General features: G+C 36.8%; 2 protein-coding genes across 12 annotated transcripts in view; one reads left to right on the top strand and one right to left on the bottom strand.

Moving 5' to 3' along the window:
• Positions 1-10,868, top strand: part of PKD2L2 (polycystin 2 like 2, transient receptor potential cation channel) — a 38,738-nt gene extending 27,870 nt beyond the window's left edge. Inside the window, exons 13-14 of the mRNA XM_060008790.1 lie at positions 6,732-6,844; positions 10,817-10,868. Coding sequence (XP_059864773.1) covers positions 6,732-6,844; positions 10,817-10,868 — 165 coding nt within the window. The remainder of the gene's footprint in view (positions 1-6,731; positions 6,845-10,816) is intronic.
• A 79-nt stretch (positions 10,869-10,947) lies between these two features.
• Positions 10,948-15,822, bottom strand: part of FAM13B (family with sequence similarity 13 member B) — an 86,973-nt gene continuing 82,098 nt past the window's right edge. For 9 of the 11 annotated variants that reach the window (XM_060008778.1, XM_060008782.1, XM_060008784.1 and 6 more), the window contains 4 exons: positions 14,228-14,311; positions 13,968-14,134; positions 13,110-13,211; positions 10,948-11,071 (listed from right to left, as the gene is read on the bottom strand). In XM_060008778.1, coding sequence (XP_059864761.1) covers positions 10,948-11,071; positions 13,110-13,211; positions 13,968-14,134; positions 14,228-14,311 — 477 coding nt within the window. The remainder of the gene's footprint in view (positions 11,072-13,109; positions 13,212-13,967; positions 14,135-14,227; positions 14,312-15,822) is intronic. The other 2 variants (XM_060008780.1, XM_060008783.1) reach the window with 1 other exon arrangement.

The following is a 15,822-nucleotide window of genomic DNA, read 5'->3' as shown; positions in this document are numbered from 1 at the left end:
TCAAGAGATTGGAATAAGCAAACAAGTATGTATAATGGAGTGAGGTTTCTCATTATCAGACAATGGAATTGCAAAAATGGAAAGGCTGAAGGTTAAAATGAACCTTGTGGTGTTGGATTAGAATTGCAACTGTGTGTGTGTGTGTGTGCGCGCGCGAATGTATCTTCTAACTCTGTCCACTGAGAAAGCTAGAGTGACATCCTAGTAGCAATGACACAACGAGCGTCCAGATCTTGGTTTCCAAATACCATTCTCCTCTAAAAGGAACCCGGGCTCCTTGGAAATACAGTTAATTCCAGGACTGGAAAGTATAGGTGCTTCATACTGTACTCCATATAGAATGATGGAGATCTGTTAAAAGGACACAAAAGTCAGCTTGAGTGGGGATCCCGCTGGCCAAGTGTGGGATTTTAAGCACTTATTTAAGCACTTAATGAATATTAATTTAAACCCACGGAATAAAATAGGATTCCATGAGTCCACACTGATCTAAACATATACATGAATGAAAGTCTGAGGAAGAATAGAACATTTCCATACCTCTCCACAAAATACTTACTAATTACAAAAAGAAAAACATTACGGTGAAAAAGTCTAGAAAACAGAACCTTAATCAGTACTGGAACAAGCTGAAATTATATGCCACCTGACAAGACACTAAGAGAACACAGGATCCCTTCTGTAAAATTTCTGCCGAAGATGCATAACGCAACGAACCATCACACAATAAGAAACTGAGGGACATTCTATGAAATACTGGCCTATAGACTTCAGAAGTTTCAAGGTCATGAAAGTCAAGGTAAAGCTGAGGAACTACACCAGACTGAGATTAAAAGATGGGTAAATACAATGCATAATCATGGACTGGATCTTTTTACAATAAAGGGCATCATTGGGACACTGGTAAATTTGAATAGGGAACTGAGGATTTAGATGGTAATAATCTATCAATATTAATTTTCTGATTCTGATGATTATACTGTGCTTATATAAAGGAGAATGTCCTTGTATGCAGGAAATACACACTGACGTATTCAGGGACAATAAGGCATTCATGTTGGCAACTTCAAATACTTCAGAGGATAAAAACTATTTGTATTGTTCTTATAACTGTTCTGTAAGTTTGAGATTCTTTTAAAAAACAAAACTATAATTCAATAAACCATTTCTGAAATAAAAGACAATGTATATTGAAAGACATACTATGTACCTGGGAAAAATTACCTAAAATGAACATGAGACTTATCCAAGCAAAATTTGGATTTACTTACAAGGAAAAGAGAATTAGGTTAGCATAACACCATTCAACACCATAAATCAACGGAACAACACCTACAATATAGAAAGGAAAGAAAACGTAAGCCAAGGCTTTTTTATATGCAGCAAAGCTGTGTTTCAAGTATAAAGGCTCTAACAGTTTTGAACATGTAAGAACTTGGGGAATCCCACTGTATTCCTGAGGATTCCACGTGAGGATCATCTTCAGCCAAACAAGAGATGACTGAGAAATTTTAGAAAAAAGAAGGAAGAGAGAAGGTGTAAAGTAAAAAAAGCTGACTGATTATTTCATATGTAATAGCTAAAAAGTTGAAGAATTATCATTTAGAGTTAATAGCCCAAAAGAAGAAACTTTAGCATATTTAAGAGCACAGTAGTAAATTTAAAAGATATTGTTTTATTAATTTTAAAACACATTTTTCCACATTTTAATATCTCTGAAATCAAGATGTGCCTTATATTTGACAATGTGCCATATTTTAACTGGTGGCATTTTTTTTCCTAAGTGGTACATAAAATAATGGTGTAATGGTCTTACGATAGACTCCATCTCTCAGATACAACAAAATACAGTAATATGATTAAATATACTTGGGTAGTAGAGGGAAAAGAAATGAGGAGGAAGAAATTATAACCTAATTTTTTTGTTGAACTTGTTTGGTTCTTGTTGAGGGAACCAAAACGAGAAAGAGATGATGGAGGATGTATAAAAAGATACGTGAATAAAAACAGACCACTAAAACAAAAATACATACATTCTTAAAGGGAAGCAGTACCAAATCAAAAAAGAAAACTGATAATATGCCACATGGTAGAAGACTGTAAATATACCTTAAAACAATATAACTGTGACCAGATATATCTGACATATCAGTAAAGACAAATAAGCTTAATTTACTTAAAAAGAAAAAGAAAATATTTTCAGATTGAATCACAGAGTAACACCCAATCCTACGATATAGCCTAAAATATATACCTAAAACAAAGTGATTTAGAAAAGTATAAAAGCATGAGCCAAGGTATAAAAGGCAAGGAAAAGTTATCAGAGGACACAATATAAGTCAAGGTAGAATTCTAGAAAAAAGTTCTAAATGAGATGAAGGGCACTTTATAAGGCTAAGATCAATTTTAATAGTTATGATTATCTATGCAACAAATAATATGGCATAAACTTCCATAAAGTAAAGACTACTAGACTTATAAAAGGAAAAACATACAAGAATACACTAAAGAACAGATCAAGAAAAATGAAAGGATTAAAAATATATATATAATGAATGAAGTGATCTTACAATTATGTATTAAACTCTGTACTCCCAGAAGATACACCTGTTTTTCAAAACCCCTTCATGAAAATAGATATATTGGGCCAAAAAGAAAACCTCAATAAACTGAAAATAAAATTTATCAAAACTGAGCCCAAAAGAGATTTTTAAAAGCTTAAACAAATCCATTCTGTAGAAGAAATGAAGCCATCAAAGAGCTACCTCTGAAATAAATCAGGCCCAGATGGTTTCATATGGAAATTTTACCAGATTTTTAAAGAATAAATAATTTCAAGCTATTTGAGCTGTTCCAGAGCAAAGAGAAAATTGAAAATTTCCAAATTATTTTTATAAAATAATTTTAGAATCACTATATAGTGATTCTAAAACCTAGTAAAGATTGTATCCTCCTCAATAAAAATAAAAAAAAAAACAGAAAAAGAAAATATCACTTATAGGGACTTTCCTGGTGGCGCAGTGGTTAAGAATCCGCCTGCCAATGGAAGGGACACGGGTTCAATCCCTGGTCCGGGAAGATCCCACATGCTGTGGAGCAATGAAGCCTGTGTGCCACAACTACTGAAGCCAGCGTGCCTGGAGCATGTGCTCCGCAACAAGAGAAGCCACCGCAATGAGAAGCCCGCGCACCACAACAAAGAGCAGCCCCCGCTCACTGCAACTCGAGAAAACCCACGCGCAGCAATGAAGACCCAATGCAGCCAAAATTTAATTAATTAATTTTAAAAAACAAAATATCACTTATAAATCTTGAAGCAAAAATCCTAAATATTAGCAAACAGAATCCAACAGAACACAATACCATGATTCAGATAGGGCTTATTCAAAGAATGAGAAGATGATTCAAAACTGTATAATCAACTAATTACCATAATCCGTTCTATTTATAGATCAAAAAAAGGAAAACTATTATTTTCCATAGATGCTGGGTATTTGATAAGATTCAACATCCAACTTTGAGGGGGAAAACAAAACAGGAATCAATGGACTCCTCCTTGACATGATAAAAACAAATTTATCTCACCCCAAAGCTAGCACCTGATCTAATAGGGAAACATTGGACATGTCAAGGACAAGACAAGGATGTATTGGAGAGATCAGACAAAAGAATTAAGCAAGAGGGCTTCCCTGGTGGTGCAGTGGTTGAGAGTCCACCTGCTGATGCAGGGGACACAGGTTCGTGCCCCGGTCCGGGAAGATCCCACATGCCGCGGAGCGGCTAGGCCCGTGAGCCAAGGCTGCAGAGCCTGCGCATCCCGAGCCTGTGCTCCGCAACGGGAGAGGCCACAACAGTGAGAGGCCCATGTACCGCAAAAAAAAAAAAAAAAAAAAAAAAAGAATTAAGCAAGAGAAATACATGAGAAGTACAAAAGTAGAAAAGGAAGAGGTAAAAACTACCTCTGTTTGAGATATGATTCTCTTTCTCAGGTATACAATGAACTGAAAAATTATGACAAAAAGAGATTAAGTAGTAGGAAAAAATAATTTACATAGTCATGTCATATATGCAAACATCAACCAGCTCATTAAAAATTATAATAGAAGAAACTACAATAGCAACAAAATAGAAAATGCCCAGGGACTAATTTTTAAATGTTTAAAACCAAGATATGGAAAAATTTAAAACATTCCTTAAAGGCAAACATACATCTGACCAAATGACATACTTATTACATGTATGAGGACCTAGTCAGGAAAATGGAAACCATACTATACATTTCAAACAGAGAAAATTTATTACAGGGAATTGGTTACACAGATATTGGAAAATAGAAAAAGTAAAAACACTGAAGCAACTCATAAGTAATAACTGTAGGAGGATGCTACCACTCCCATGGCTAAGGTTACAAAAGGTGGGTTTACTGGAACCTAAGACACCTAAGGGGCCTGAAGCTGCTGCTCAGACCTCTGAGGTCACCCTCATCCCACCCCTGCTGCTCCTGATACTTCTGAGGGAGTATGATGAAGCTGGTGCTGGGTATGCCAAAAGAAGCTGGACAACTGCAGCCTGGAGCCAACTACCATTCTATCAGCAATGCTGATAGAAAGAAAACAAGAAGAACCTTCTCCCCTCCATCGTCCAGTGAGGCAGAACCCAACAAATCTGGTAGCAAGACAGTCTAGGGAATGAGGTTTGCAAAGCCTGAGATCCAGCATAAAGAGCATAACACAGCATAAGAGTTTAGGAGGGCAAATTTTGAGTTGAGAGATATTAGCTAAACAGTCAGCTGAATTCACCCGCTTTGGCTATTTAGTACACATCTGTACTTCCATAAAATGACAATAACTATTTCTAGCTTCCATCTAATAAGACAGAACTATCCTCTATGAAAATGGAGGCCCTCTTATTCTCTCCCCAGAAGTGGAGAAGTAAAGTCCCAAGAGTAATTGTATCCATCTCTGGGTGACGTTAAGACCTTTTCTACTCGAATCACAATTCCTTAAGAATTTAATGTTTAAACTACAGAGTTTTAGACATGGAAGTATTAAGAGGCACCCCTCAGAGAATTCCCTGGGTTCCAAACAGAGCCCTCTCTGAACCCATTTTGTAGCAGCACCAATTTCCCCTTGGTAATTGGGATCAGTCACCTCAATCACTTCTTAGCCTGCTGGTTCGGTAGCCTGAGGAATCCCAAATAGCCAGGCGGTGGTCTCAAACTTTAAGTCAATTGTTGTGTCCCTTGGTGGAGGCACGCTGTCTATAAGGGTCTGTTTCTTTGGACCTTCTCTGCTACCAACCAGTCATCAGTTAGGGGCCAGTCAGAAAAACAGAAACACACGAGGTAGCTCAAAAAGAGGGGGTTTACTTCACAGAAGTCATTTCTGAGGCATGAGAGGTCTGTAAGAAACATTGCAGAACACTGAATTAATCCAGAAACAATTATAAGCAGCAGCTACCACCTGCAGGGAAGAGGTGGGTTGACTAGAACCTAGGAGCTTGAGCAAATGCCCCCACATAGTTGCTGCTCTATGAGGAAAGGTATTACTTTCCTGTGAATGTCAAGGAAGGCTTCATAGAAAAAGCGATGGTTGAGATGGGTTTTTTGAAGGATGCATCATTTACCAGGCAGTCTATTCAATGCATATTACTAATGCATCCACATTTTAATAGACCTGGTCATTTAGAAATATTTGTGGGGCCCACCACTTTTTTAACATCACATTATAAGTACTGGTAAATATGTCAAAACATAGGTGCTGTAATGTGGCTGAAATAAAACTAGAAAGATTGAAAACCACCCTTTCCTACTTCGGATATGTTGGTTTAAAGACAAACACTTTCTGATATATAGCACAGCTCCTCTGGCCAGAACAGCATCCATTTATCAGGTAAACAATGTATGAACTTGGGCATCACCATTCTCTCTGAGGAAGGTAATCAGAACCCTTATACAGGGATCCACTTTGCTACTTAACATTACTGTTGGAGCAGGGCAATAGCATACCGATTTACTGAAAAGTCTTTGCGTCGTATCTGGGTGCACTGTCTCTTCTTTCCCTCTTTTTCTAGGGCTGTTTCTATTTTCCATAACATAACAGAGCATTTTTTCTAAAGTTGGGAAAAAGGTATTTGGACACTAAAAGGAAAATGGGTGGGTAGTGAGCACAAAGCACAGAAAGGGCTCTTTAGGATCAGAGAAGGATACAGCAAGAATCTTCTGGTATGAGGAGCTTATTCTGGGGTATGTGGACAGATTGGAGTACACAGATTGATGCAGTAATTATGAAGAGGAGATTGGGAATTGTTAGGAGTCTGGCTGAGAAGCAGCTGGGAGGGCAAATAATACCCACAAATGTACTTTGATGTACACTTGCTTCATTATAGAACAGAGGTACAGAAAAGAACATCCCAGCTTTCGCCAAGTGAAGAATGGAGAATATCAGCTGGAGATGCAGAGGGGAAGAGGCAGTGAAAAGGGAATAAGAAGATATTCATAATTTAAAAATCCCCTAACTCTGCTAAACAGTTTTAACACCAAGTTCTCTGAGGTGACTCTGCTAATGCATAGACCCAAAAATCAGGCAGGGCAAAAAGCCAGTGGGGCTCAAAATCACAGCCCTGGAGAGTAAAGTTTAAGATTCTCAACCCTGTGATGCTTGTGTGCCATGGGCCTGCAACAGAGAAAAATTTAAAGATTGCAGCTTATGCTTTTTCCTCTAACTTTACAGGAGATTCAAAGTGCAGAGCAGATGAAAAAATGGAAAGAGAGGCTTGAGAAAAAGTATTATTCTACAGAAATTCAAGATGACTACCAGCCTGTCACTCAACAAGAATTTCGAGAGTAAGCATTTGTTCTAACCAAGGTGCTATGGGATATCGTGATATGGGGACTGGGGACATTCCACAATTTTCCTGAACCCAGAATCTCATTCTGTTAAGATGCCACTTTTTTCCCCCAATTTTTTACCCAACTTTAAAATGACACAGAAAGCACAAAACTCCATTTGTTTAAATGCAAGGTGAGAGCAAGACCAACTGCTTTTGTCCTTACATCTCTAAATAATAGACTGCCATTTATACTTGACACGCATAGCAGATACTGTGCTCCACACAGCTTTAGAATATTAGATCCATAACTGGCCATACTAGGCATATTTTGGGAGCTTAAAATACTATCTTCCCACTCAAAGTATTTCACAATAGGTGTTAATAACCTGCTGTCTCTTTATGTACAAAAATGTTACTGACTCATTCTCTACTTCCTTCTAAATTATCCTCTAGCCTCTTTTTATATGCTGTGGAGCTGGAGAAAGAATTACACTACGTCAGTTTAAAACTAAACCGAGTGATGAGAAAGGTTTCAGCTCTACAATATTGAGGCAAGTGGAGGTGAGAATCTGTGATACAATCATGGAACATTTCTAACGATTTATTCCTGTACTGAATTATTTCCTAAATTTGTCCCCATTTGGGGTACATTTTAAAAGCACAAAACTAGCTACCATCAAACTATCATCAGGGTCAATGATAATCATCAAATGATTTCTAGGAATGGGACCCAATATATAATCCATGTGTATTACAACACGCCTCCACAGTATACATACACAGGTACACATGAAGACTTCTATAATGAGATTTATTATTAAAATCTAGGAATGTGAACGGAAAGTATAAAATAATATTGCTTTTAGTTCTTAGGGCAGGTCTCTAATTAATAGTTCGATAAGTCAGTAAAGATAGTTTTCTCAATGCTACACAGAGTATTAGAACTGTTGGTATTCTCATCATGTGCCATGTTCTAATTTCTCTAGCCAAAGGTAAATTAATAAATGCTTAGGATTCTAGAAAACCATTATATAAGACCCCAAGTAAAATAATCTCACCTCCACTCTTCCCAGTTGGAAGTCCCCTGGAAAAAGGCAAAGTGTAGAAGAACAAACTTCCCAACCACCTACAGAAATTTCACTAATATCTTCAAACTAGAACTTCATCTAGACAGTTTCTAAAGTAACACATTTGAAGTTTCCCAAAAGTGCTTCCTCGACTACTTTAAAAGTAAACTATCCTTTAAAACATAAAATAAAAGAGCCAGGTAGGAGTATCAAGGTTATAAGAAGTTATGTTTGAAAAGTGTAAATGAGGGTGTTGCAAAAGCCCTGTATGGATGGCTGGCATTTTGGAAATTGGAAGGAAACTCTTCTAATATAGGTTACATAAGCCCTCCTAGAAGAGCCATATGTTATACGTTCTCTTAGCCCAAGTAACATCATGTGACCATAGACTTCCACATTGTGCTCAACAGTCCCTGGACTGTAAAACTCAAATAAAGGAATTGTTAAATATACCCACCTTCCTTAAGCCAAGCTCTTCTCTTAGAGACTGCATGTCAAGTTTTCTTAATAAGATAATTCACTGCAACAAGAAATGCTGACTATTCTCTCTGCATCTTCTCCCTAGATTTCCAAAGAGAATCAACAACATGGCCTTTCCTTGTCTTACCACTCCCTAGAGCTGTAGACAGTCACGGTTTAGTAACCTTGCTGTCTCCCCACATGGTCCCTGGTTGGGGTAATTCAAACAAAGCCTGAGAACATTAAGGCAAGGGAACACTTGAGGGTTTTATTTCTTCTTTTTAAACATCTAGTGAAAAAAACAAAAAACATTTACAATGACTTAGAACATTAAAGTTCTTTTATTACAAAAGTCTATACAATGAAGTGCCAAACACAGCAATGCAATTATACTTGTAGTCGTATATATCTATATACTGTTTGTATATAGATATACAGTTTTTACTTGTACCAAAGTAAAATTATCACAAACTGCCTAATTCTACCACTTACTACTGAACTATGACACACAATACTGTCACATAGCATAAGTGCTGCCATGCCACTTTTTATCTATTCTACTCACAGCCAAACATTAACAATGAATAACCAACATCATGAAGCAGCTGTTAATTCTAAAATGAAACCAGTCAGGCCACTGACTTATAAAAATATGGTACTCATATAGATTTAGCATTATAAAGAAGGAATATATTATTTAAAACATTTAAATAGTGCATATGGACATTTTTGCATGTGGTATATAAAATAAAACATTCATATAAAACAATATACAGTGCACATTAAATAAGATGTTTGGATATACTCCTGTTGGAGACTGAAAGAAATTAACTAAATGTACACTGCATGATGAATTCAAATCAAAATGATAACATCTTTTGGTGTTCTCAATTTCACGTTTCTAGGTGTACATTATGAATAACCTAGCTGTATCAAAAGGAAACCACACGAAAAGGGCTGGATTTAGTGCTTTATTCCCCAATGACACGTTCACTACCAAGGAACATTCCCTCCCCCCAAAAAAGGCATTGCACACACAGGTGAAATGTGAAGTACTAGAAATGTGAAGTACTAGAAATGCTACTTATTATCAAGCTACTTCATGTGCTATGTAATAGTGCCAGAAGTCTGAGGTTCATGCTTCCCTCACCTTATTAAAGGATGCTGCAAAAGTCCATTTTTGTATGGAACAAATTATGAATATTAGCTAGTTAAGAAAACCATGCATGAGTCACTGCATGCAAAACATGGGCACAAAGTGAGACACTCATCAATCCAAAAAAGCACCAGGAAAAAAATGAACACTTAGATTAAGCCTGATCAGAATATGCTGTTAATGACTATCATATTGTTAGCACAAATAAAGTCACCATTCTGTGAAAATAATTAGCAGAATTATACCAGGAAAGAACCTGAAGAAAAGCCATGCAAAGCCAGAGAAAAAAAGATATGCTTAGAGTGTATGACAAGGGGCATACCACAATACACCTATAACCAGCTGCTTTAAACAGCTTGTGATCGAGCAAAAGGTGATCCCTCTAGAGGATGTTTTCTTTATGGATTTTGCTGATTAAAAAAGAAAAAAAAAATGATGCAACCCCTTGAAGGTACATGTAAAAATGCAGTGGTATAGCCCTTGTTAAGAATAGATTTACTTCAGGCATAATGATTCTTTTGCCAATTTAAGCCCATTTGATTGAACACACAAATCTGAGCACCATCAGAGTTCCTACATACTGACATGGCTATTTTCTCACATTATCTGGAGGTGGGTAGGGGGAAAAAATGCAGGATCTAATCCAGACAAATCACATCATCACCAACTGATAAACTGTAACTGAGGAAACAAACAGTAACTTAAGTCCCAAAGGCAGCATGTGATATTAATTCAGTTCTGTGTGTGATGTGTGCTGTGTGTTTTCACTATACTAATAAGCAAGGTCACTTTTTGGTCTACCCGCTGTTATCTTCATCCAGGAGCTGTGTGACCACTGAATTGCAAAATTCTGCTAACATACTACCTGTGAGAAAGTGTCACTTTGGGAATTTAACAGAAATATGTTCCACAGTAGGACTTGAAATTTCACTTGATTTTGGTTTTCTAAGAAAACAGAGAACATAGTTGCATATGTGCACATTTATAGGCTTTTCTTTCAAATTTTCAGTCATTCTGTAAGAAAAAGGCAACTGAAGAAGAATTCAATGTGAAGATTTTCCTCTCAATTTTCTTGAGTAATGAAAAACAAAATAATAAAGTTGGTAATAACAAAAAGCTTCTATCTCCAAAGTTCTTAAAGTTGAAAAGATAAAATATTAGTCTTCTACTAACACGATGTATCTGTAGTACAAAACAATGAAGAAAAGTGGATGTTTGCTAAAGGTAGAGGGGCAGTCTGTGGTTAACATGGAACATCGCACTCCCTAGACAGGGTCTACTTACCCTCCCATCATTTCTCTAGTGGCACCACCAGCAAGTACAAAATGAGACTCTGTGAGTGCCTGACAAAATGAACTTAAGTACCAGCCAAGCACACATGATGATAGCTTCAGGGAATACAACTGATTTTATGATGTTTTCAAGGACCATATTTTATATGGATTTTGAAGAATCTTGTTTGCTGATAAGAACTTCAAGAAGCCTAAGCTTGGCTTTAATTTTCTTGTACTCCCTGTACTCCTCAAGCACTGGAACACGATCCTCTTTCTGGGCATTCCTAGGGGAGAAAATAAAACCTAGAGATCATCTGGAAAATAAAGTCCCAGAAGTTGTCGTAATGAGAGACAGAATATTACCCAATACAAACTCAAATAAAAAACTGTTCTGCAAGAAAAAAGAAGATTATTGGACGAATTCCCTTCATCCCAATGGAATATTCCTAGAACACTTCTAATTTTGATGTATTTCTCTATTGACAGATTAATTGATGATATTAGTATCAATGATGATTGCAGGTAACTACAGATAATCAAATATTTTAATAAAACATGAGCTACTAGACTCTGTCAGGTCTGTGAGTGTATACTAAGTGCTAGAGGCTACGCTGAGTCATTTCATACATTCCATACATTACTTAACTCTGGCTTCAGTGAATTAAGATGTAAAAGTATAACATCTTAGTGGTAGCGAAAAAATCATTTTTCTCACTTTATATTACTGACCCAAAGCAATTCAGTTTAATAACCAGGTAAAGCATCAAACTACCCTAACTGCAAGCAAAGTTTTTTTCCAATAAGACAAAGAATTAGAAGGTACTTGGAAAACACACTTGAGATTTTTTTAACCATATATGCCAACCTACGTAGAAGACTCTCAAACACAGTAGTCCCCCTCCTTATCCGTGGGGATACATTCCAAGACCCCAGTGGATGCCTGAAACCAAACCCTATATATACTATACATACATACCTATGATAAAGTTTAATTTATAAATTAGACACAGTAAGAGATTAACAATAACTAATAATAAAATAGAATAATTATAACAATACTCTGTAATAAAAGTTATGTGAATGCGGGCTCTCTCAAAATATCTTACAGTACAAGTTTAAAGCCTTTTCCATACTAACTAAGCACTTATCATGCACTGTGGCCATAACTTCTGCAGTTTGAGGTATGACAGCAAAACTAGTAGGAATTTCCTTTTCCTTCTTCAAAATTTCATGGATAGATTCGTTATTATAGATCGGAGCACCTCAGCACATGATTTTTTTCGTAGCCTCACTGAGTAAAGAACTTTCCCCTTTTCACCTGAAGTACTCTGTGGCTTCTCTTTGGCATATCTGAATTGCTAGCATCACTACTCTTGCGCTTTGGGGCATTAACTAAAGTAAGGGTTACTTGAGCACAAGCACTGAGATACTGTGACGACGGATCTGACAAACAAGATGGATACTAACTGACTAAAGGGCAGGATATGCTGGACAAAGGGATGCTTCACGTCCTGGGTGGGCCAGCACGAGATTTCATCACACTACTCAGGACAGTGCACAGTTTAAACTTTATGAATTGTTTATTTCTAGAACTTTCCGTTTAATATTTCTGGACCGCAATTACCCATGGAGTAATTGAAACTGCAAAGAGAAACTGAAGAGGGGGGACTACTATAGAGCTATTGGCTTGGTAAGACCGTCTGGTAACATGGAAAAACTTTTCTGAGGCCTGAGGTAAATAATCCTCATTTCTGGCCACAATCTGAATTAGAATGTATTTTTCTTACTTTTAAAAGAGTCCCACTGGGTCAACTGTGTATTACCCAGTTAGATAAAGGCACTTGCCATATTGTATTATAGGGGAGCCACATGACTGCCACACTGATACACACCTTGGAAATACGTGCCCTAGAATGACCCAACATGCAGCCTAAGCAGCAATGGTCTCAGTATAAGAATCCAAACTAGTTAGGATACCACTCATATTTGGGACCCTTTCTAAAAGGAGATCTCGTTTCACAAACACTTCCAAAAGGATGAGGATACTGAATTAAGGAACATAAAATAACTGCCACTCAACCAAGCATTCTCTAGGACAACCCTGAAATATTTTGTCAGATGTTGTTTACTCCAGCTCTGACTTTTTCTTTCCATTAAGAGCAGGGCTGCACAGTATAAAGGAATGTTTTTTACCGTTATTTTCAATGCTAACATCCTTATACGCACAATTTATTTCTATTCTTATATATTTCTTTATTTCAACATATGGGCACTTGGGAGTTTAAGAAGAAAGAAGATTCAATTTTGTGATGCTCAACAAACCTTCCATTTTGTTGATAAAATGCTTCTTCAAATTCCCGTAACGTTTTACGTAGTTTCTTTTTTTCAGCTCTGGCTTTCCAAAGTTGTTCCAGTAATTCGGGCCTAAAATTGAAATGGGAAGAAAACATTTCAAAGGGCACTTTTGATTCATTATGTTCTTAACAGTGTTTCTAACCCTGGCTGCAAAATCAAGCCAGCTGGGGAGCTTTTAGAATATACCAATGTCTTAGGTTTCACCTTGGAGCGACTAAATCAGAATAGCTGCTGGTAGGGCTCTGCATAAGTATTTAAAACAAAAACAAAAACAAAACAACTTCCCACACGATCCTAAAGTGACGCCAGGGCTAACAACTAGAACCAAAGGCCACATCAGGTAAAGAAGCTCAAAGAGCACAAACTAACAGACGACTCTCAGCTGGTTCCAGCACTTTGTCATACAGCAAACGTAGGATTTTAGGTTTATTTATTTATTTATTTTTTGCGGTACGCGGACCTCTCACTGTTGTGGTCTCTCCCATTGCGGAGCACAGGCTCCGGACGCACAGGCTCAGCGGCCATGGCTCATGGGCCCAGCCGTTCTGCGTCACGTGGGACCTTCCCAGACCGGGGCACGAACCCGTGTCCCCTGCATCAGCAGGCGGACTCTCAACCACTGCGCCACCAGGGAAGCCCGTTTTTTTTAATTTTTAAAACACACTAATTTTCAATAAAGAAAATGTGAATCACAACATGTATTTGTAAAGCACACTTTTCAAAATGGGTGTATTTCTTTTCTTTACTCAATTATTTAACACTGAATTTCTTTGCATATAAATTTTATTACATGAATAGGCTAAAATCACAAACCAGGATACATACATAGAAGCTGCTCGAGTACTTGACAATCGGAGATCTAGAGCCAGTTTTTCTTGATTTTCTTCCATATCAGATTCTGAGTTTTCCAATGAAGACTGTGCCTGTACAGCAGTTTTCAAGATATCAGTTAACTCAGAGGACAGACTAACACCATCTTCTTCTTCTTCTTCCTAAAAATATATCCAAACAGAGAATCAAACATGCCATGATTTCAATTTTTCCTTTAGGAAAAAGATCAGAGAATAATTTCTCTTAAGGATTACCTTGATTTCTTCAAAAAAATGTGCAGTTTCTCCTTCTATGATTGGCTGTAACATCTGACCCCTTCGCTTGGTGGACGGAGATCCCTGTAACAATAAACATATAAGTGGGTTACATTTTAAGTATTTAAAATGTTCAATGAAGATTCACTTCACTATTACAGTTAAAATAAAGTTTAATAGATCTTAAAACTTTATTTTCAAAATTCTAACCATATGCTTTAAAATTTTTTAGGAATTCTTTACTAAATTTATTTTTGCTTTTTTCTTGTTATGTATCCATAAGAGTGACAAATGATAATTTATGTCTAGGTAATTCTAAGAGCTCATTCAATAAATGTTTTTAAAATTCTAAATAATAATGTGTGACATATTATTTATTTAATTGGGAGCATTTTTCTTTTTAACCAAGCTGTCAACTTTGTTGGTCTGAGGACCCCTTTATACTCCTTTTTAAAAAATAACAGCTTTATTAAGATATAATTCATATACCATAGGTACTTCCCTGGTGGTTCAGTAGCTAAGACTCCATGCTCCCAATGCAGGGGGCCCGGGTTCGATCTCTGATCAGGGAACTAGATCCCACATGCCGCAACTAAGAATTTGCATGCTGCAACTAAAGATCCTGCATGCCGCAACTAGAAGATCCCACATGCCACAACGTAGATCCCGCCCGTGTGCCACAACTAAGGACCAGCACTGCTAGCTAAATAAATAAATAAATAAATAAATATTTTTAAAAAGATATAATTCATATACCATAAAATTCACTCTTTTAAAGTGTACAATTTAGTGGTTTTTAGTATATGCACAAAGTTGTACAACCATCACCACTATGTGATTCTAGAACATTTCATCACCCCAAAAGGAAACCCTGTACTCATGAGCCCTCTCTCCCCAGCCCATGGCAAACAACAATCTACTTTCTGTCTCAATGGGCTGGTCTATTCTGGATATTTCATATAAATGGAATCATACAATATGTGGCCTTTTGTGTCTGGCTTTTTTCACTTAGCATAAATGTTTTTAAGGTTTATCCGGGTTGTAGTGTGTACCAGTACTTCATCCCTTTTCATGGCTGAATAATATTCCACTATACAGATATACCCCATTATGTTTATCTATCAGTTGGCTGAACATCTGGACTGTTTTTACACTTTGGCTATTATGAACAATGCTACTCTGAAGACCTGTCTACAAATTTTTGTGCGGACATGTTTTCAATTCTCTTGGGTATATACCTAGGAAGAGAACTGCTAGGTCATATGGTAACTCTATGTTTAAACTTTTGAGGAACTGCTAGCGCCATCTGTTGGAAAAACGATTCTTTCCTATTGTCTTGGCTTAATTTTTAGATTCCCAATTTCTCTTTACGACAGTCATATTTAGGCATCCATAAGATCTAGAAATGCTTCCTATAGACTCAGTTTTTAAAAACAAATGTGTGGAATTCTAAGATGGTTTTCATAAATAAATTCAAAGACTATTTATACTATTATGGAATTATGAAAATGTCAGTGACACACAAAAAATACCTTGTAATCAAAAGATAAAATCTGTATTAAACTATCTTATGTGTGAAAAGAATATAAACTATA

Source organism: Delphinus delphis, chromosome 3, assembly GCF_949987515.2.
Source record: "Delphinus delphis chromosome 3, mDelDel1.2, whole genome shotgun sequence".
Taxonomy (NCBI): Eukaryota; Metazoa; Chordata; class Mammalia; order Artiodactyla; family Delphinidae; genus Delphinus; species Delphinus delphis.
This window is presented reverse-complemented; position numbering and strand designations above follow the sequence as displayed.